This window comes from Stegostoma tigrinum, chromosome 29 (genome assembly GCF_030684315.1).
Source record: "Stegostoma tigrinum isolate sSteTig4 chromosome 29, sSteTig4.hap1, whole genome shotgun sequence".
Lineage (NCBI taxonomy): Eukaryota > Metazoa > Chordata > Chondrichthyes > Orectolobiformes > Stegostomatidae > Stegostoma > Stegostoma tigrinum.
In genome coordinates this window covers 33,536,056-33,559,301 of record NC_081382.1, presented here as the reverse complement: position 1 = coordinate 33,559,301, position 23,246 = coordinate 33,536,056, and the positions used below count along the sequence as shown (strand labels likewise).

The window sequence follows — 23,246 nt, the reverse complement described above, 5'->3', positions numbered from 1 at the left end:
TTTTCAGCGTAGAAGTTGGGACATCATGTTGAGGTTGTACAGGATATTGATGAGGTCTCTTCTAGAATACTGTGTACAGTTCTGGTCATCTTGTTATAGGAAGGATATTATTAAGTGGAAAGGGTTCAGAAGAGATTCCATTCCCAGCAACATCCTGGTGTATAGAAAATAGGCTGGGCCCTCTTTTCCCTGGAGTGTAGGTGGTTAAGGGTGACTTTACAGAGGTTTATAAAATCATGAGGAGCATAGATTAGATCAATAGCAAGTGTCTTTTCTCTATGGTGGGGGAAGTTCAAAACTAGGGGGCATATTTTTAGGGTGAGAGGAGAGTGTTTTAAAACAAGGACCTGAAGGTCAACTTTTTTTTTGAAAAGCAGAGTGGTTCACGTATGGAATGAACTGCTAGAAGATATGGATGCAGGTACAACATTTAAAATACATTTTAGATAAGTACATGAGCAGGCAAGCTTTGGAAGGATATGGAGCAAACACAGGCAGATGGGATTAGTTTAGTTTGGGAACAATTTTGGCATGGACTAGTTGGACCAAAGGATCTGTTTCCAAGCTGAATGACTGACTCCAGATTTCACACTTCTTCCAAAATGGCAGAAAATGGAGAAAGACAAACAGCAAGAGGAAGAAAAAAGCAAGCTTTTAAAAAAAAATCTCTGTACGCTTCTTTTGCTCATTCCCATCACAGATGAGTTGTTCCAATGAGGACTTTCCCCTTGTTGTGCAACTTCCTCAGCACTTTGCTCCAAAATGCTTATTAAAAGAGTTTTCTGCTGGGCCTTGTCACTGCTACTAGCTCACAATACTTGAGAAGTGGCTCATAACCAATAGCAACTCCAAAATAAATTTGCAGCATTCACTAAAGTCAGGTGCTATGCAAAATCCTTTTTAAACCTTAACAGCAAAGATTTGCAGTAAATTGAGCATGCAAAACCACTTCCTCCAAGTGAATGGCAAAATGCACCAGATGATACTCTCTGCCCCTCACCCCTTTTTACAAGCACGAAGTGTAACTGGACAATTTATCTAGATTGCTTTGCAGAACAAAATTCACTTAAAGCACCACCTAATTTAACTAGTGTAATGTCCCCAGGCTATTTAAGTTCTATACACATAGATCACTACAATATAGACGCAGTACTCTAAGCAATAAGAAATATAGCTCAAATAACATTACTGACATTTTCATGTTGTCAAAAATTTCTAAACAAAATCACAAATTTTGCAAATAAAGAGTTTTCAATTTGCTAGGCAGTTGGGACACCAAAAGAAGCAATGTATGCCATTGCAGATAGCACACGCTGGTTCAAATATATTTCAATCACAAAAGGTACTTTCCGAATACATATTAATAACTGGAAATCACGGGACAGTCAATACAAATATAGGTTACCTACAAAAACAATAATGCCCCAAATCTTCCATCTGGGTCAGATTCCTTATTTCCAATCCAGATCAGATATCAAGACTTGATGCCCAATGCAAGGTCAATCTCAACAGACACCATGCAACAAGCCAAGCAGGGAGCATTGGAGAGAATCTTCATGGAGGTTATGTGGCTTTTAGAGTAATAACTGCTGTATTCCACTATGTAAATATAACTGACAGGTGCCAAAGGCCTTTGGCAGCTAACGGAAGATGGGTAGTTGGGGTGGGGGGGCAAGGTGAGAGCTGCTGCTGAGGATGGCAGGTAGACATAGGGGTAGGATAGCAGATGCCAAATGTAATGGTAAAGAGGTAGGGTAACCAGATGGTAGGGGAATATAATTAACAGGCACATGTTGTTGGAGCTGCACTTATCCAAACCAGCGAGGAGTATTCCATCAAACTCTGAGCTTGTGTCAGATAGACAGTAGCCGGGCTTTAGGGAGTGACAAAACAGCCACTGAAAGTCAAAGGGTGGTTTCTTACCAGAGATGTTTCTTACCGGAGATGATTCTTGCCCGACACAAATGTTACTTCCCAGTTTTCAGCCCAAATCCGGACACTGTACAAGTCTTAGAGATAATAGGAACTGCAGATGCTGGAGAATCCAAGATAATAAAATGTGAGGCTGGATGAACACAGCAGGCCAAGCAGCATCTCAGGAGCACAAAAGCTGACGTTTCAGAGATGAAGGGTCTAGGCCCGAAACGTCAGCTTTTGTGATCCTGAGATGCTGCTTGGCCTGCTGTGTTCATCCAGCCTCACATTTTATTACATTGTACAAGTCTTGTTGCATTTGGCCATCGATTACTTTAGTGTGAGGAATTGTAAATGGTGCTGAACATTATGCAACCACCAGTCAACATTACCATTTATGACCTTAGGATGGAGGGAAGAAAATTGATAAAGGAACTGAAGATAGTTGGGCCTAGGGCTGTATCCTGAGGAGCTCCTGCAGAGGTGTTCTGAAACCTAGATGACTAATCTCTTTAAAAAAAAACACAAGTCTTACATGCCACGTATGTCTCCAATCAGAGCGGTTCCCGATTCCCAGAGACTCCAAATTTTCCTAGGCTTCTTAATGACACACTCAGTCAAATGTAGCCTTGATAGCAAGGGCTGTCACTCACTTCTTGGACAAGGACTCTCAAGTCATTTCCCTGCTTTTGCAGTGTTTCTCTACTTAAATAACATTCAGCTGCCCTATTTTTCTGGCTTTCCCCACATTATATTCCATCTAAGTTTTGCCTATCACTTAGCCACTCTATTTCCCTCTGCAGACTGTCATCCTCACCCCTTGCCTTCCCACCTATTTTTAGAATCATCCTCAAACTTGGTTGTAGTACACTTGCTTTCCTCATCCAAGTCATTAACATTGATTGTAAATAACTGTGGTCTTAGCATTGATCTCTGTGACACATAACCTGTTGCAGGATGCCATCCAGAAAATGCTCTTATTCCATTTCTGTCTTTCATTAATTAGCTCATCCTCTATCCATGCTAATATTGAACCTCCAACACCTTGAGCTCTTATCTTACAAACTGACGTAATGTCTGGAACCTTGTGGAATATTTTGTGAAAATCTAGTTATATTACATTCATTGCTTCCCCTTTCTCTAGCCTGCTTGTTACTTCACTCAAAAGAATTCTAGTTTATTTGACAGGCATGATTTTCCTTTCATAATGCCATGCGGACTCTATTTCTAAATGCTCCGCCATTACATTCTTTATAATAGAGTCTAACTTTATCCCCTAATAACAGATATTAAGATAACCAGCCTCTAGTTACCTTTTTGTTGTTGACTTCTCTCTTTACTTAAAAAATGATCATATTGCTTTCTTTCCCAAATATCTGGGCCTTTTCCATCATCTAAGGATTCCTAGGAGATCACTAAAAGTGCATCCACTATCACTGTAGCTATTTCCTTATTATTCTAGGATACATCTCATCACATCCAACACATTAGTCTTTAGCCCATTAATTTCCCTAGCACTTTTCCCTCCAGTCATAGTTATTGTATTCACTTTGTTGCCTTCTTCTTGTCTCTTGACTATTTAGCAGTCCAAAATTCTGTGTAGTCAACCGTGGAAACTGATGTAAAGTATTTTTTCAACTTCACTGCCATTTCCTGGCTCCCCATTATTTCTTCTGCAGCCTTGTTCTCCTTTGGTTTCTCTCTTCCATTTTGATACTACTTGCAAATTTACCCTCAGTTTATTTTTGCTCATTTTTTTTCCAGATGATATTTTTGTTGGTTTCTAAAAAGCTTTTCCTACCCTCTGGTTTATCATTATTCTTCAGAAGAAATAGTTAAAGAAATAACAAGGCAATGTTATGCTGTGCCTAACATCCCTGGCTAACCACGGTTTGGCTTATCCACTTTCTGGAATCCTCCTTCCTCACTGGAATAGGTCTTTGCTGCAAGCCATGAACTATTTTCTTAAAGTCCGCCATTGCTCCTCAACCACTCATGCTGCTAAACTCCTTTCCCAGTCCACTCTAGCCAGCTTTGCCCTCATTCCATTGTAATTACCCATTTCAATCTTAGCACAGTTGTTTCTGTGCAGGTTTCTCCCTCTCTGATAGAATGCTAAAAGTCTACCACGATATTGTCTCTATTGCGGAGAAGATCTTTTACTCCGACGTCATTTGTTAAACCTGCCGTATTACATGTTACCAGATCCAAACTAGACAGATCCCTGGTGGATCTGCAACATACTGTTCTAGGAAACTGCCCTGAGTACGTTACAAATTCAGGGCAATGGTGCCAATACCCAACAAATTCCATCTACACCAACCTTCAACTTTATTTACCCAGTTTACTGATGGCTAAATCGGTCTAGTTTATAGCTGGAAATGTAATGTGATAGGTTGTCAATTACCTCTTCCTAATATCGTGTACGTATGTACACATGAACTGAAAAACAGTTCTACAAGGCAGTTCACCCCGACCTTTAAGGGTTGGGGAACATATGCTGGCCTAACCAGTAATGCCCATTTTCTGTGAAATTGTCTTTTTAAAAAGACAGAACGATCACATGACAGCACAAGTTATGTTACAGAAAACCAGTGCAAATAGACCACATTTCTCTGTTCAACTCATGGGCTTCCAGGTATGAGATAGGCAAAAGCATTTGGAGGGAACATGTCAAGAGATACTGAATCCAAGTTACTATCAGAATTAAAGCTAACGTAAAGAAACTTAAAGTTATCCTTTCCAAAATGCCCACTCCACAAACAGTGTGACTGGAAAGGAAATTCCCATACTTAGTCGCAACAACAATGCAGGAACTGTGATATAGTTCCATGACAGGATGGTATGTGGCTTGAAAAGAGGCTTGCAGGTAGTAGCACACTGTGTTACCCTTGCCCTCTGGGTGGAAGAGGTCATAAACTGAGGAGACGCTGATAGAGAAGCCCTGATTGAGTGCTGCTGCACATCCTGTATGCAGTTCATATTACTACAGCTGCGCAGGAGGTGGGGAGTATAAATCTGAGGGTGAGGGAGGTGTGAAAATCAAGCAGACTGCTTTATTCTGGATGGTTGTTGCTGAAGTTACACTCATCCAGACAAGAACATTCCACCACATTCATACTTGCGCCTCATAAATGACAGAACTTTTGGGAAGTAAAGGGGCAGATTGTGCAGAGAGTAATTTCTAGCACCTAACAGCTTTATTTATTTATAAAAATGTCATCTGGTGCAGTTTAGTTTTAGACTCAGTTACTAATATTGGGAGGTTCGGTGATGGTAATGTCATTCATTTTAGAAAATCTCTCAAACTTTTCCAATCGTGCAATAGGTGGTTACCTGGATTTTGTGCAACATAAACATTCCTCAACTTACCAGCCCAAGCCTGAATGTTATCCCAGCATTGTCACATGCAAATGTTTGCAACTCCTCATTGATACTGAACACTTGGCAATCATCAGGAACACCCTCAATTTAACTTCACGATGGAGTGATCATTGACGAAAGAGAAGATGATCTTTAACACGACTTCTAACGATGTCCTAGCTGGAACTGAGATAACCATCCAGCAACCATAACAATCTTGCTGTCCGAGGTATGACTCTTTCTAGTGATTCCCATCAAATTTGGTTTTGCTAGAGTTCCAAGGTCAAACGTTGCCTCCATGTCAACAACAACCACAAGAATTTACAAGCTTTAGAAATCCTGGCGGTATATAAATCAACTCTTCTGTTTTACAGTTGTCTTTCAAGCTTTTAAAAAAATGAGTTGTGCTCTACACCGCTAGCCTCAACAAATCTCCCAAGGTTCCTGATTTAGAGAAAAGTATCCTCATTGCACACAAACACCAACTTCCAATTTGCAGAAGTATTTTACTGATTCATATTGAAGTTTGCTTTTGAACTTAGTCATTCACAGGACATTCCTGAATTCCAACAGAGCAAGTCAATGATGCATTAGAATCGATTTTTGACCAGCACATATCCAAACATTTAGTTCAGACTCTGACAGGGAAAGCATGCCCACCAATTCACCCAGACATAACTCCAAGGAAGTAATCAAAATCACAAAACACTGCCAAGATCATAACTGAATGTGGAATAGAGTTGAGTATTAGTCATTGCATTTTTGCATGTGAAGACACTAAAAGGGGCTAAATTGACTTAGGTGATCTTCAGCAAGGAGTAGAGAAAAATTGAAAAACACCTTTCTGATCATTATTGTACAAATTCCACATACAAACGCTAGCTACAGAAGGACTGGATTTGAGCTAGCACTCCCACCAGGTCAGCAGCTTACTGACAATTTTCTAAACTCTCATGTTGTGAATGCTTAGCTCAGTTGGCCTTGCAGAATGACACCAAAAGCATAGGTTCAATTCCGACTACAGTTGAGGTTACCATGAAGGACTTGTGTTCTCAACCTCACCTGAGGTATGGTAACCGAAATAACTCCACAAAAGCTGGTATCCCATCACCAAGTCACCCTTTATTTACAGGTGCACAGTGTAAGACACTGACCCAGGTAGCTCAGAACCAGATCCTAAGTGAACAGAACCTTTGACACTCCTGTTTATATCTGTCAGACAGGACTCCATGATTGGGGTTGTTAACCTGGCCCAATCGAAGAACTCATTTTATAGAGGTCTACCTGGCTGACCTCGCTCCAATTGCTACATTGTTCCCCCTCCAAGTCCTGAAGTCTTAAACCCATTTTTTTTCCTGTAGCTTCTCCTAGGTTTTTACCCAGGTCCAGATACTGGCAATGTATTCCGGACAGTAGCACACCTCTTGCACCTGTGGCATCTCAGCTGAAATTCACCTTCCAGATGGTAGCCGCAGAGGCTGTGACATCTGCCATAACCACCTCATCTTCAGAACTTCCTTCGATGCTAGGCAGAGGGAGAGAACTCATGGGATCTGACAGCCTTGCCTCATGTTCTGAGGCACCGGGTATGTTTTGCTCCTGGTCGTTTGCAATATTGCAGCTTTCCACGTGGTCCACGTGCTTGTTTATGACCAACTACTGAAATTACATGTGTCACAAGACCTGGCCTTTTGGTGACCACGCCTCTTACCCATGCAGGGCCATTCCTGTGGTTTTGACACCAAAAACTTTGTCCCCGAAGTAAACCGCTTCTCATGGTCAGAGCAGTCTTGCATCCAGCAGCAGCATTCCTGATGCCATTTCATCATCCTCCCCTAAGTCCAGGGAGATCAGGTTTAACCTCGTTTGCAGTCTTCTCTTCATTAGCAATTCTGCTGGAGCTGTGTCTGTAGTTGCTTGAGGGGAGGTCCTACAAGAAAACAAGAACTGGGGCAGTTTGGTTATCAAGTGAGACTGTAAGCTGTTACCTAGCTTGCCTTCAAAGTTTGGACTGCTCTTTCTACCAGACCATTGGTCAATGGATGGTATGGAGCTGCTCTTACATATAAAATGCTATTCGACTTTAGGTAATAGATGAATTCTCTGCTGGTAAATGGCCCATTGATTGTGACTGATGTCTCTAGAAATCAATGTATAGCAAAAAAATACTTACAACTTTTCAATAATCACCAAGTTTGATGAATGAATTCCATGATACTCCCAATCACTCTTGAATGGGCAACCACAATTGCCAAGAACAAAGCCCACAGAAGAACTGATGTAGTCAAAATGAGGAGCTGCTGGCAGTAATTTTTGTACTTGTTGGCAGTGTGGGCACTGCCCCACCAACATGGCTGTGTCAGCATCCAATCCAGGCCACTGTACATAATATCTCACCAACATCCCCATTTTGGAAACTTCAGGGTGACCCCGGTGAAGCTCATCTGGTGTGATCTTTGATCGGAACAATCACTCTTGCCCTCATAATAATATGCCATCCTCTATGGTGACCTGGTCTCACGAGATTCAAAGGTTTCAATTCTTGTTGTAAAGGCCCTTTTGTTTCCCTCATCACCACCAGCTGTTTCGTTTTACCAGGACAGGATATTTTCATGTCCACAGTCGGATATTGTCAGCAGTGACTGAAAAGATGTCAGTTCTGGTTTAAAACTTTCTGGACACTTCTCCAATGAGAGGTGGCTCAAAGCACACGCATTTGCCACTTGGCCTCCCAGACAGTGTTCCAACTTGTACATACTCTGAATAAGAGCACACCGCTGAATTCGACCTAAAACTATGGGTGGTACAGCCCCGTCCTCCAAGTAGCCCTAGCAGAGGACTATGGCCCATTACTATCACAACTTTATATCCGTAAAAAGGTATTGATGGAACTTTCTCCCACCAAAGATGACCACCAAACCTTCCTTCTCCATATAGTCGTACCTCTGGTCACTATCAGCCAAAGTCTGTGAAGCATACACGTTCAGGCGTTCCTCTCCATGGATCAGTAGTGAGCCAACACGATCCAATACCATTTGGGGAGGCATCATACGTCAGTACATTTCACTTGGGATGGTAGTGCACCAACATCTTAGATGATGACAGGTGCTTTTTCACTTCACTAAAGGCTACAACTTGGTTACGAGACCATTCTAAAAAGGCTGACCCTTTAACAATAACAGTTGTAAAGGTGCCAGAATGGGGCTAACATGCATGCGAATTTTCCATTGTAATTCACCAACGGAGGGACAGACCAAAGCTTCAGTACAGATGTGTGTGATGGGGGACTTTTGATCGCCCTTGCTTTACCTTCCAATGAGTGAAAGCGGTCTTGTTGACTCTAGGACAAGTGGGTCACTTAGGATGCCTTGAACACATTCTTCCCTTTTAAGGTGTACAACCATCTTGGAGAAATGTTTTGAAAGCTATGTCCAAGTCATCTTAATACTCCTTGCTGGGCTTCCGGGTTATTAGCATATCATCCAGCTAAATGGCAACCTGAGGCAGACCTTGTTAAAAGTTTTCCATTATCCACTACAAAATGGCACAGGCTGTGGATACCGCAAAAGGCAGTCACCTATATTGGTACAAACCCTAATGGGTATTAATTGTAGCATACTTCTGAGAATCTTCCGCTAATCGCAATTGCAGGCACACATGACTCATGTTCGACTTCGTGAAGGATATGAAGTATTAACCTCATCAAAAATCCAGACATGGATGGGGCTGTTAACCTGGTCCAATCAAGGAACTCGCGCTATAAAGTTCACCTGGCTAACCTCAATCCAACCACTGCAGTGATCTTCACCACCAATTGCCCAGTCTCAATTTTACAGCTGCCAAGCTGTGGTGGGACCCTGGTGACTTTACCTTATAATTAACTTTGTAGTTTGTTTTCTGCTCCCCCCCCACCCCTTTTCTCCCGCAATTCTTTTTGATTTGATTTATTTACTGTCACATGTATTTTGTAACAACAAAGTCTGGTTTAGTGTCACCAGCCTTTGCTGCCATCCTAAAGCACAGCAAAATAAACCAAAACAGAAGTTTTTGTTGTCTTTTAAAACTTTCCCTACCCTCTGGTTTACCACCAGTCTCAGACAAATTATGTTTTTTTCTCCTCCCCCCCCCCTTTTCAAATTGATGCTATCCTTAATTTTCTTGGTTAAGCATAGCTGGTTTATTATCTTCCTAATATTCTTCCTCACTGAGATTTATCTTTGTGACTCATGAACTTTCCCAGTCCACTCCAGCCAACTCTGCCCTCATTCCCATATAGGTACCCTTATTTATTTAAACTTAGCACAGTTGTTTCGGAGACAAACTTCTTAGTCTGAAACGGAATGCTAAATAATGTTACATCCAACATTAATACAGTGATCACCACCTTTATTGCTCCCCAGTCTCTGGGTGGCTGGGCGTAATAACCTATATGCATGTTTTCTCCATTGAATTAATTATAAAGCACCAGCAAGCACTTTGTGGCATGAAAATGGAGGCACACATCTAATGAGACCATTGCATGAAGTGTCGGAAACGGAGGTCCATTTATAAGCTGGTTTGACTTAAATGCCTTGTAAACAGGGCAGTGTACACTTGGTCATTTTTTTTTGTCAGAAGCATTATAGAAGTCTGTAAAGTTCTAATGAGGCAGGATAAACACAGAAAGGATGCTCCTGATGAACCAGGTGTCCAGAACCAGGAGTCACACTCTAAGGATATGGAATAAGGCATTTAAGAATGACATGAGCAATTTCTTCAGCCAGAGAGAGATGAACTTATGGAATTCCCTGCCATAAAAAACGCTGGAGGTCAAAACATTGAATGTTTTCAACAGGAATTGGATACACATGGTACCGAGTTGGATGGGGTAGGTGATTAGTCTGGGACTGCACATGTCTAAGGGATGAGAATGTGTTCAGAGTTTTCCACATCTTTTCTTCCATCAACAATACTTTTGTCCATGTAACAGGCCTGCCTGGCAAGGAAACCATCTGCCGAGTCACTGACAGAATTAGGTGAAGGTTGATAGAAATGAGTTTCTTCTGTATGCTGTCACGTTGGCTGGTCAAGACCTGTTCCAGAGATGCAAGGAGCTGGATATCACCTAGGTACCAAGCTGCATGCCACTGGAGGCAACATGACCAAAATCTCTGGACCTGTTGCCTAATCAACTTTGAGACCCCTGATGTGATCCGGATTGAAAATAGTTCAGATTGGGAACGTTACCCACAATCCATCAGGCAGCACAGCCTCAGGAGGTTACCATTTAGAAGCATTTTCTGCATGTGTCAACGTAAGAGTGCTACTGAGAAAAAAAAGAGACAGCTTGTCCGCTCCAAACTCCCCTCCAGGCCCACCACACCCAGCACTTTCCCCTGCAGGAAGTGTTACACCTGCCCCTACACCTCCCCCCTCACCCCCATCCCAGGCCCCAAGACTTTCCACATCAAGTAGAGGTTCACCTGCACATCTGTTAATGTGGTATATTGTATCCACTATTTCCATTGTGGCCTCCTCTATGTAGGGGAAACCAAGCGGAGGCTTGGGGACTGCCTTGCAGAACGCCTACACTCAGTTTGCACAAAACAACTGCACCTCCCTGTCACGAACCATTTCAACACCCCCTCCCATTCCTCAGACGACATGTCCATCCTGGGCCTCCTGCAGTGCCACAACGATGCCACCCAAAGGTTGCAGGAACAGCACCTCATATTCCGTTTGGGAACCCTGCAGCCCGATGTTATCAATGCGGACTTCACAAGCTTCAAAATCACCACTCCCACTACCACATCCCAAAAGCAGCCCAGCTTGTGCCCACCTCCCTAACCTGCCCTTCCTCCTATCTATCTCCTCCTCCCACCTCAAGCCCTACCCTAATCTCCTACCTACTAACCTCATCACGCCCCCTTGACCTGTGTCTGTCTGTCCGTCCGTCCGTCCTCCCTGGACTGACCTATATCCTCCCTAACTCCCCACCTACACTCAACTTTACTGGCTCCATCCCCGCCTCTTTGCCCTGTCAGTCTCCTCTCCAACTATCTTCTCCTCTACCCATCTTCTATCTGCCTCCCCCTCTCTCCCTATTTATTTCAGAATCCTCTTCCCCTTCCTGCCGCCCTCTGATACTGCTGGCCTGCTGCGTTCATCCAGCTCTACATCTGGCTATATTAAATGGTGAAGCAGGCTCAAAGGGCCAAATGGCCTATACCAGTTCTTATTCTCTGTTTCTATTTTGTGTCCCATTTGCTCGTGCCAAGATACATTAAAATAAAGTTAAATGCTTAAATGTTTTTACTGCCCTCCTTTAAGGTTAACCTTCGTAAGCACATCGAAGTAGACAATGGAAAATCAAATATTATTTCAGAACTCTCTGCAGGTAGTCAATTAAAACTAAGAATCCGTGAAGGAGCATTTCTTGCAATTCACAGTATCAGTCTCACAAATCAACTGAACTCATGATTGTTACTGCAGGCAGATTAAAGACAGTCTAAAGGCCGAGAAGCTCAACTTCCCCAAAGTGTATTACGCATAATTAGTTATAGGCCTAATGAATCTCGACAGAGTTCTTATTCATGCTGGGCAGAAATTGGCTGCAAGACACACAGAGGACGGGAACAGACGCTTCGCTCCATCTTGCCCATGCTGATCAGATATCCTAAATTAATCTTGGCCCACGTCCCTGTAAACCCTTTCCATTCATATACCCAGCCAGAGTCGTTTAAATGTTGTAATTGTATCAGCCTCCACGCTCCCCTCTGGTAGCTCATTCCATACATACACCACCCTCTGCAAGAAAATATTGCTTCTTAGATCCTTAGTAAGTCTTTCCCCTCTCGTTTTGGATTCCCCCATGCTGGGGAAAAGACCTCGTCTATTTACATCGTCCATGCCCCTCATGATTTTATAAACTTCTATAAAGGTCTCCTCACAGCCTCCAACGCTCCAGAGAAAATAGTCCAGTCTATTCAGCTAGCCCGTACAGCTCAAACTCTTCAACCATGGCAACATTCTTCTGAAACCTTTCAGATTTCACACCATCCTTCCTAAAGCACGGAGACCAGAACTGCACGCAGTCTTCCAAAACTGGCTACACCAATGTCCTGTAAAACTGCAACATGACCTCCCAACACCTATACTCAACGCACTGACCAATAAAGGCAAGCATACCAAACACCTTCACTATCCTATCTACCTGCCATTCCAAGATCTCTTCATTCAGCAAAACTCCCCAGAACCTTACCATTAAGTGTACAAGTCCTGCCCTGATTTGCCTTTCCAAAACACAGCACCTCACATTTATCCAAATTAAACTCCATCTGTTCTCCTCAGCCCATTGGTCCATCTGATCAAGGTCCCATTGTACTCCAAAGTAATCTTCTTCGCTGTCCACCACACCTGCAATTTTGATGTAATCTGCAAACTTACTAACCATACCTCCTGCATTCAAATCCAAATCATTCCTAGAGATGTCAAAAGGCACTGATCCTTGTGGCACACTGGTGGTCACAGGCCTCCAGTCTGAAAAGCAATGCTCCAACACCACCCTCTGTCTTCTACCTTCGAGCCAGTTCTCCCTCTACTCTATGTGATTAACCTTGCTAGCCAGTCTATCATGAGAAACCTTGTCAAAAACCTTACTGAAGTCCATATAGACCATGTCCACCGCTCTGCCCTCAATTCTCTTTGTTACTTCTTCAAACAACTCAATAAAGTTCATCAAATAATTTTCCACACAAAGCCACATCAACACCCCTCATCAGTCCTTGCCTTTCAAAAGGCATGTAAATCCTGTCCCTCAGGATTCCCTCCAACAACTACCCACCACCGACATCAGGCTCACCAGTTTATAGTTCCCTGCCCTTTTCTTACCACATTTCTTAAATAGTGGCACCACATTAGCTAGCCTCCAGATCTCACCCATGGCTACTGATGGTACAAATATCTCAGCAAGGGGTTCAGCAATCAGGAACAAAACTAGAAGTTGTTGGAAAAGATCAGCAGGTCTGGCAGCATCTGAAGGGGGAAAAATAAAATCAGAGTTAATGTTTCAGGTCCAGTGACCCTTCCTCAGAACTCTAGTTTTTTTTCCCTTCTTCACTGATGCTGCCAGACCTGCTGAGCTTTTCCAGCAACTTCTGGTATTGTACTTGATTTACAACATCCACAGTTTTTTCGGTTCTTATTAGGGCTCACCAATCACTTCTCTAGTTTCCCCACAGAATTCTTAGGATACATCCGAGGGACAGAACCTCCTTTTTAACAAAAAAAAATTGCTACACTGGGCAATCACCAGGTTCCACTCAACCACTCCGTATGTGGTAACAGAGTAAATGAAGCAAATTAAATATGCCTGCAATTTTTAAAAAAATTGACAGTGCATAAGCAGTAAAGGTAATGGTGCAATGGCAATTTTACTGGACTGACAATCAAGAACCCCAGGCAAATGGATAGGTGTTTGAATCCCACCAGGGAAGGTGACGAAACCTCCTTATTGAGATCATGCAACCACAGCCAATTGTCATAAAAAACCCGATCTAGTTCACTAACGTATTTAGGAAATCTATCGTCCATACCCAGTTTGGTCTACTTATAATTCTGGGCCCACAGAAATATAGTTGACTCTTAAATACCCACTGAGCAATTTGGGATGGGCAATAAATGCTGGTCTAGGCAATGATGCAGACATCTCATGATGAAATTTTAAAAATGGATAATGGGAAGTGTAGAAAAGTGGAGGAAAAGTTAAAATAAATTGAAAATATGGAATAAGGTTTGGAGCTGCCAAAAATCTGAACGACAACCAATTTATGCTATATTTTGGAGTTGAGCAATTCAAAAAAAACACATCCCAGATTACACAGTACAAAACACTGACACAATTCTTCAGTTATATGTCAGAAAACATGAGGTTAGATTACATCCCTGCAGCTACATCTCAAACATATCAACCCATCAACCAATACTTTAATAATCTTAAGAACAAAGTGCCAGAGAAACTCAGCAGGTCTGACAGCTTCTTTAGAGAGAAACAGTTGATGTTTTAAATTCAGTATGACTCTTCCGATATTTTAAAAGTTGAGCAGAAGTAAGTGAACTGTCAGCAGTAATTTTACCAAGAAATTAGTGATTTTGTTGAAAACCCCTACTTTGCACTGAGAGGGCATTCTTCATTACTTCTTGCCAATGCAAAAGGCGGCATTAAATATTGATCAGAAAAGCAATTTTCTGCTATAATGGGAGTATCTGAATAATAACGTTGCGACTATTAGGATACAGATGACAGTCTAAAACATGAATACAAATTGGGAAGTTCGGAAAGTTCAATAAAGCGGAAATTCTGAGTTGCAGAAGGAAGTGGAAATTCTGACATTGCTAAAAAGGAAACAAATAAGTCATGAACATTTTGACAACTGACGCATGAGCTTTAGCTGTAAAGTCAGGAACATAAACTATCCTGGTTTTGTTAACTTGAATTCTTCAGCTGATTGTTAACTGAAGAGGATCAAACACCAAAAGAAAGAATCAGAGCATTAACATTTCCATCAGGTAGTAGTAACGGGACTCGAACCGCTGCCAGAAAGAGATGTTATTAAGTCATCTGCAATATTAATTCAACAGCTGCCTTGCACAGATTGTCAGTTTAGAACAGACTTTAATGATAATTTTTGATCACCTCTACTTACAGCCAGAGAATATTTGACAGAGAAGAAAGATTGGTTGGTTGGCACCTAATCACGAACATCAAGAATCAGTGACAGATTTATTCAAGTTAACTCTGATTTTGAACATGGACTTTTGGCAATTATTTGCTAAATGCAAGTGATCATTAGTGTGTGAAATTAAAATCCAAACAAGTTTAGCATGATCCTCAATTACATAAACTACGCCATTTCTGAACTGAGGTCTGAATGTCAACTGTCTCCACAAAAATAAACGTACCATTGCACATCTTTCTGACCAATGTGAATTGTCCAATCGGTTTACAATAAGCACATTTCAGCAAACATGATGAGTCAGACAATCTCCTCAATGACAGGCACCTTTTACAGTATACCAGTTATGTGACCATTTCACCCCAACTCAAAAGTTTCATATGCACCAAGAAAAAGGAACTGTAATTAAAGAATCAGATGTTTTGATAAGGACAAGATGCTAATATATGGGTGAATTCTGTAAACACATACAGCACTCAACCAATGGATAATTTAGGTATGAACTGGACGAGTTCATGGAAAAATCTGTTAGCACACCTCGTTGGCTCTAACGCAGTACTGCAATTATTTGCTTGATTTCAACTTTTCTTCCAGTTTGGGATGTGAAAAAATATGATAAGCCCAGTAACACACTTCTCCAAATTTACAAACTGTTTCCGTAGCACAACTAAAGCACTAGATGAAGCTAAACGTCAAAGATTGCATTCCCACATTAGTTTAACACTGAACTTACAAGAAGAAAAATGTCTGTAAAAGATCCAACTGCTATTTTAAGAAAGTTTAAATTAATGGTTCTGATTAACCACACATTATTACTTGAAGTCTATTACTGTAAAATACGATTTCACCTATTATACTTGTTTTAAACTATCATGTTAAAAGTCTACCAAGCAACCACTAAGGCTACGCTACAATTGGATAAACATTAACACCAAGTCACAAAAAGTCTTATCCCTGAAAACATAGGGTGCACTGATCACATACGCTAAAGTAAGAAAAAATATAGGGGGTGTAACATAAACAGAGCAGCAGAATGTGCTCTGGGTTACTTCAAAAAGTAGATTTTTATTTGAATAGGTCAAATGACTACACCTAAGCATTCAAAGTTCTAATCCTACAATGCCAACATTCATACTGCAACAATTTCATTGTTACAACAATTGCAAAGGTTTATGGGAACTTGATAACATTTCTTTAAGGAGTACAACATACTTTTCAAAATTATACAGATTTAGTGCATCAAATCTTATTTTCTAAGAGGACAGCTGGTGTGGCAACAATATATAATCTCCATAGAGGGGTTTCCTGTGGCATAGTGATACTGTTCCTGATCCTGAGCCCGAAGGCCCAGATTCAAGACCCACCTGCTCTCGAGGTATGTTATTTTAACCAATCTGTCCAGACATGTTACAATGCCCATGAAGAAACTCAGATTTCATTTCAACAGGAATGCACAGCTATGGAGGGCTGCCAAATTAGTGGGGGGCTAAATTTTAATTCAAATGTGTCACTACTAGAATTCTATTATCAATTATATCATCGAATTAGCTTGAAAACATTAAGAATACACTAGATCAAATAGTGAAGAGCTGTACTGCATTATAGAAAAACATATCTAAATAAAACCAAATATTCATCATATAATTTTTGCAGAATAAAGGAATGCAACTGACACCTACAATGGAACACAGGGAAATTGCAGCATATTTTAAGACACATCAAACAGATCTACAGTAGCTTGAAAATTTGCCGTCAATGTTCTTGATGCAGCCCTGATGCAACTGTAACTGACTTGGAAACATCACCATTCCTTTACCACCATTGACCCACAATCCTGCAATTCCTTTCCCTACAGCATTGAAAGACTCAGACTGCAGCAATTTAACAGCAATTAGGAATGGGAAATAAATATTGGCAAAACCGTTATTCCATTAGAAAATAATAAAAAGCCATTTTTCATCCATTCTGGAATCCTGGCTACCAGATTCTTAAAAAGCAGTACATTTTACAGTTAAAAGTCACATGACACCAGGTTATGATCCAACAGGTTTATTTGTAGACACAAGCTTTTGGAGTCTCGCTCTTTCTTCAGGTGTCAGTGACAGTGAATTATACTTGCCAAGACGCCACAGTGGCTCAGTGGTTAGCACTGCTGCCTCACAGCACCAGGACCCCAGGTTTGATTCCATCCTTGGGCAATTGTCTGTTTGCACATTTTCCTCATGTCTTCGTGGGTTTCCTCCAGGTGCTCTGGTTTCCTCCCACAGACTAAAGTTAGGTGGATTGGCCGTGCTAAATTTCCTGCAGTGTTCAGGGATGTGTAGATTAAGTGGGATGAGAGATGGGTCTGGGTGGGATGCTCCGAGGGGCTGTGTGGACTTGTTGGGCTGAAGGGTCTGTCTCCACACTTTAAGGATTCTATGATTCTATGATCTATGATCAGACCTGGGTCAAAAGGAAATAAACAGAGGCAATAACCAGAGCATGATGCCATATAAAAAAAAACTTTAAAAACACAGAAGGTCCCTCAGACCATTGCTTCTATCCCAGCACTTTAGTACAGCAAACCAATCCCACTTCCCTACCTTTCCCAATAATGTGGTATCTACCTCTGCTGCAACATCATGCACAATTTTCCTTTAAAAGATGCAACAATGTCGCAAACACTCACCATGACAAACCATCCCACGCTTGAATAATACTTCATCTAAATAAATGCATTCCTCTCCCCACTCTCAAAGAGGGTTTTAAATTAGCAGCATAGGAAGTAGAAGTATAGGCCATTTGGCCCAATGAGCCTCTATGCCACTTTTCCCTACAATCCCCCTATCCCTTGAGGTCATCAGGATCTAGAAATCTATCAATTCCTCTCAAACATGCTCAAGATTTTTGCATTCACAGGCTATGATACAGAATTCTAAAGATTCATCACGTTGAGTGAAAACATTCCTCCTACTGTCAAATCCTACTTGTGCCCTGGATGAATTCTGTAAGTTTCCATGAGATCACTCCTCATTCAAAATTCTGTTTCTTCAATCACTTTTTACAAGGTAGTAGACTAATCCCAAAGTTAGTCAGAATGAAATCCCATTACAGTACCTCTGTGACGAGTACACCCTCCCTAGATAAAGGTAGCCAAAACCATAGACAATACTCCAAGTGCTCCAAACTGACACACTAACATCACAACCTTCCCAACTAGTGGAAGTCCTTTACTGTTTGCCATAAACTTATATTAAAGTTTCTCTACGCAGTCTGCGCTTGCATGAAAAAGCATTCAGGAACACGAATCTCCTCTCATAACCTTCCACCCCAATCATTATGGTGAACCTAGGCTGCATTCTTTACATTGCTGCTCTGCAAGTGGCAAACCAAAACTGAACAAAATAATTTAGTCTCACATATTTATCATACTACCTGCTTGTAATTTTAATCAATGGACTCTTAGTTCTCATTTACCTCAAAATCTGGAGGAGAGATTACACATGAAGATGCGTTTTGTATCCATCTGCCCACCTTTCTAATCTTGTGCCTTCCTGAAGTCTTCCATTATGTTCATCACTGGTTACCAACCTTTCAATCCTCCTTCAGATCAAACAGCATGCAATTCCTGGAACAATCTGGTTGTCAGCCAACTTTTGATCTAAGCTGCTGCATTTCCTTTCATACCACATATCTTTTGTTTGAAATGGCTGTAAATACGATATTAGTGATTATTTTACATCTGCGGCAGATATTTGATTTTCTTTTAAAAGTTTATTTATTTTCAAATCCTGGCGTGAAATTCAATGGCTTTCTTTTCTCTCCCCTCATCTACCATCCACCTTCACTCCAGGATACAAAAAAAACTGCCCATTTTTAACTGCTGCCTTTGTAGTTGGATAAATTTTATTTCCATGCATAGATGGGGTGTGTCTTTTATTTAAGGCTGCAATGCACAACTTTACGACAAGTAAACTAATCAATACAGTGTACTAAAATTCAAGCAGATAGAAGACCACAGCTTCTGCCCACTGACAGGAATTCTACACAAAGCACTGAAAACACACCAAAGTAAAATACAGCAAGTCTGACTACAAAGAAGGAATCTGAAACATTCTCAGACAGAAAACAACTTGTGTGTACAGACAACCATTGCGAAAGAATCAGACTGTCATTTTTAGGAAATCAGAACAAGTATATTATTTAAAATCAACTACACTCACCCTCTGCAAACAAAAGACGTGGCGAGAGACTGAAATCAAATTCACATTCTAACAGAACCATGTTTTGATGCTGATTAATATTTTTCATAAATCATTACATGCAGTGCGATGGAACCCTGACAATGGAAATGGGTTGGTCACATTATCTTCAATGGACACAGCCACTGCATTTGCCAAATCATTTAACTAGAGTGGTTCTCAGCTTAACTTGAATAATTAAGTAAAACTACATACAAAGTCTGAACTGCCTGACCTCAGTTATCCGTTCTGGAACATTACAAACGTACTGCACTGCAGAGATCAATAAAATGATAGAACGGCTCAGCATTCTCACCATTTTTGAAATATAGCTTGACGGCACTACACAGTCAGAGAGAATTATGCAGCACGGAATCAGATTTTTCAGTCCAACTAGTCCATGCGGACAAAGTTCCAAAACTAAGCTAATCCCACTTACCTGCCTTTTGCCTATATCCCTCCAAACGTTTCCCATTTATATACTTGTCAAAATGTCTTTTAAACATTGTAACTGTACCTGAATTCACCACTTCCTCTGGCATTTCATTCCAGATAAGAACCACTCTCCATGTAAAAAAGTTGCTCCCTAATTTCCTTTTTAAAAACAACTTTCTCCTCTCATCATAAAGAGATGTCCCCTAGTTTTGAACTCCCTCATGTAGGGAAAAGACCCTTGCTATTCACCTTATCTATGCTCATGATTTTATAAACCTCTAGAAGGGCACCCCTCAGCCTTCTCTGCTCCAGTGGAGAAAGTCCCTGCCTATCCAACCTATTTTCTTTTCTAATTCAAATCCTCCATTTCTGGCAAATCCTGTTTTTTTTTTAAACATGAGCCCTCTAATTTAATAACATTCTTCCTATAGCACAGCAACCAGAACTCCAGAAAAAGCCTCACCAACATCCTGCAGAACATGATATTCCTACTCAAAGGTCTGAATGATGAAGGCATTCATGCTAAATGACTTCTTAATCACCCTGTCTACCTGTGATGCAAATTTCAGCTAAGTATGTACATGAACCAGAAGGTATCTCTGTTCTACAACACTACCCAGGGTCCTACTAAGTCCTGCTCTTGTTTGTTTTACAAAAATGCAGGACCTATCATTTATCCAAATTAAACTCCACCTGCCACTCCTCAGCCCATTGACCCAACTGGTCAAATTGTCACTGCCCACTACACCAATCTTACTAACTATCCCTCCTATGTTCCCATCCAAATTGTTTACACTAAAGACAAGAGTGGGCCCAGCACCAATCCCCTTGGAACACCGCTGGCCACAGGCCTCCAGTCCAAAACAAACAACCGTCCAACACCACCCTGTCTCCTACCAGCAATCCAATGTTGTATCCAATTGGCAACATATCCTTAGGTATCTTTATCCAACAATTATCCCCAGAGCCATACCATGAACTGTATGAGTCCAACTTTGCGTATGGAGTTTGCAACTTTTTAAATCTTTCATACACCCATCTGAAACAGAGAATTATACTACAGGTGTGCTTCTTGAAACCGGCCTACTTAGCCTGCAAACATTTACTAAAACTTTATTTTCTAAATGGGGAAAGGCTTTGCAAATATGACACACAAACTGAGTCGTCGTAGTTCAGAATTCGAAGGTTAACATGCAGGTTCAATCAGCAGTCAGGAAGGCAAATGCAATGTTGGGATTCATTTCACAACGGCTGGAATACAAGAGCAGACACGTACTGCTGAGGCTGTATAAGTCTCTGGTCGACCACATTTGGAGTAGTGACCATAGTTTTGGGCCCCAGGAATAGTATGCAGATGCTGACATTCAGAGGAGATTTGCAAGAATGATCCTGAGGATGAAGAATTTGTCATATGAAAAGTGATTGAGGATCCCAGCGCAGCCTAAATTTACTTTTCCCCCCCACTCTTTCCACCCTATAAAGTACAACATATGAACCAAAAAGAGTTAGTCATAAAAAGTAACAAGATGCAGAACAGACAGCTACGATGGGTCAAATGGCTTCCTTCTGTTCCATATCATTCAATGGTTCTTGACTGAACCAGATGAAGAATTCAATGTCACATTTAGCATCATTACTAAATTGAGCTATTTCTATCAAGTAGCACTGTTTGCCTCTACCCTTATTTCAGCTTACTGCTCAACTGTACTCCTTTGATACCTCTAGATTATTCCAACACAACCTGGCCAACTTCAAAATTCTATCCTTCGTAACCTGATGTCCTCTAAAACTCATCAAGTCCTATTTGCAGATTATCCCTGTACTGGGCAGGCAGTGCTTTGATTTTAATATTCTCATTCTTTTTCCAATTTCTGCTGTAGCCCTAATGACTTCCAACCCCTTCCAGATTCATAACCCTCCATGATCAATGTGCTCCTCCAATTGTGTGCACAAGAATCCACAATTTTGACTCCTCCCACCATTGGTAGCTATTACCTTCAGCTGCCAAAGCCCTGAGCTCTAGAAGCCCCCTACATAAACTTCATGGCCCATCATTCCTCCTTTAAAATGCTCCTTAAAATCTACCTCTGGCTAAGACTTTGGTAATCTGTTTCAACATCTCATGTGCCTCAGTGTCAAATTTTGTTTACAAATGTTGTGAAGCACCAGGGGGCTTTTAACTACAAAGATGGTTGATAAATAAATTGTTGTTGACACATGGATATCGGTAGGGTCAGTAACCTCACACCAAAATTAGAGGTCACCAAATCCTCTTCCCAGAGGGCTGAACGTTACATCTGTACATGGCAAGACGACAAAACTGGACAGCAATGCATCAACATTTGCCTTAAAATGAGAAGTCTGGACCCAGTTCTCCATACAGTAGATTTAACGAAGCCAAGCAAAGCAAGAGAAGGCACCCATGGGGATTGTAAAGGGTACGAGTTGAAGCTGTGCCCATTCCCTGCGAAACCCCTCCTCCTTAATCTCCGGTGCCTCCTGGCGATAATCAGAAAAGGGGGCGTGTAAGAGAATTAGTGAAGGCAGACTCTAGCTGGAACAAATACAAACCGATTGAATGAGCAAGCGGGTCTTGGCGCCTCCTGTTTGAAGTGAGCAGCACATCGCCGTTAGCGACCACCCCGGCGCCTCCCAGCGCAAAATACCCCTTCGGTCAACTCCCTCCTCGCAACGTATTAATTTTTCGACAAAACAACTCGGTGGTTGGGGGCGATGGTGCGTTGCTCTTTCCATTTCTGAAATAATCTACCGGGGAGGGTTGAAGCAGAAGTGAATAAAAAGTGACGGGAACGGTAAAAACGCGGTCTGAGGCCTGCCCGTGCAGTGAAGCCTCGGGCTTTCCAGAGGGGTGGCGGCAGCCAGGCTCTGGTCGGCGACTCCATGACCTTCAGCCTCTTCTTGCCCCTTCTCCCCACCCGACAAACAACCCTTCGGTGTTGCCTCACCTGGTTTCTCCAGCTTCCCGGACATTTCCTGACGCCGGCCCCCGCGGACTTGGCTCTCGCTTTTTCTTGATTTTTTTTCCCCCCTCCTCTCCTCCTCTTGACGTGGAGAAATCCCGTTCACTCGGTCCCCATGGTGCCACCTCCGGCTACAGCCATGTACCCACAGGGCTGTGTGTGTCTCCCTGGGTGTCTATCTCCGAGCTGACTCACTTGACCGATTCCGGCCGCAAGAGGACGGCACCCACGGCGAAGGACTTTAAAAAAAAAGACAACCCACCAGCCCCCTCCCCTTCCCCCAGCGATAACAAGAGGAAACCCTCCCTGCCCAACCGCTCAAAACAAAAACCTTCCTCTCCATCCCTCAGCACCACCACCTCTCGGCCGGAGGGCTGCATTACTAGTCGATGTCCTCCCACTCCAAAAACATATCTACTTCGTCTGAGGGACGGTCAAGGCCTGAAACGTCAGCTTTTGTGCTCTTAAGATTGGCCTGCTGTGTTCATCCAGCTCCACACTTTGTTGTCTCGGATTCTCCAGCATCTGCAGTTCCCATTATCTCTATTTCACCAGGCAACCCGTTGGCTCAGTTGACTGCCGTGATTGGTTTTGTGATTATATTGTGTTGCCAGTAT

The 23,246-nt window shown here is 41.9% G+C and overlaps 1 protein-coding gene across 1 annotated transcript in view; it reads right to left on the bottom strand.

Annotated features, from left to right (window-relative positions):
- rapgef1a (Rap guanine nucleotide exchange factor (GEF) 1a) overlaps nt 1-22,884 on the bottom strand; it is a 202,547-nt gene extending 179,663 nt beyond the window's left edge. The window contains exon 1 of the mRNA XM_059638379.1: nt 22,615-22,884. Coding sequence (XP_059494362.1) covers nt 22,615-22,639 — 25 coding nt within the window. The 5' untranslated portion in view covers nt 22,640-22,884. The remainder of the gene's footprint in view (nt 1-22,614) is intronic.
- Nucleotides 22,885-23,246: the final 362 nt, after the last annotated feature.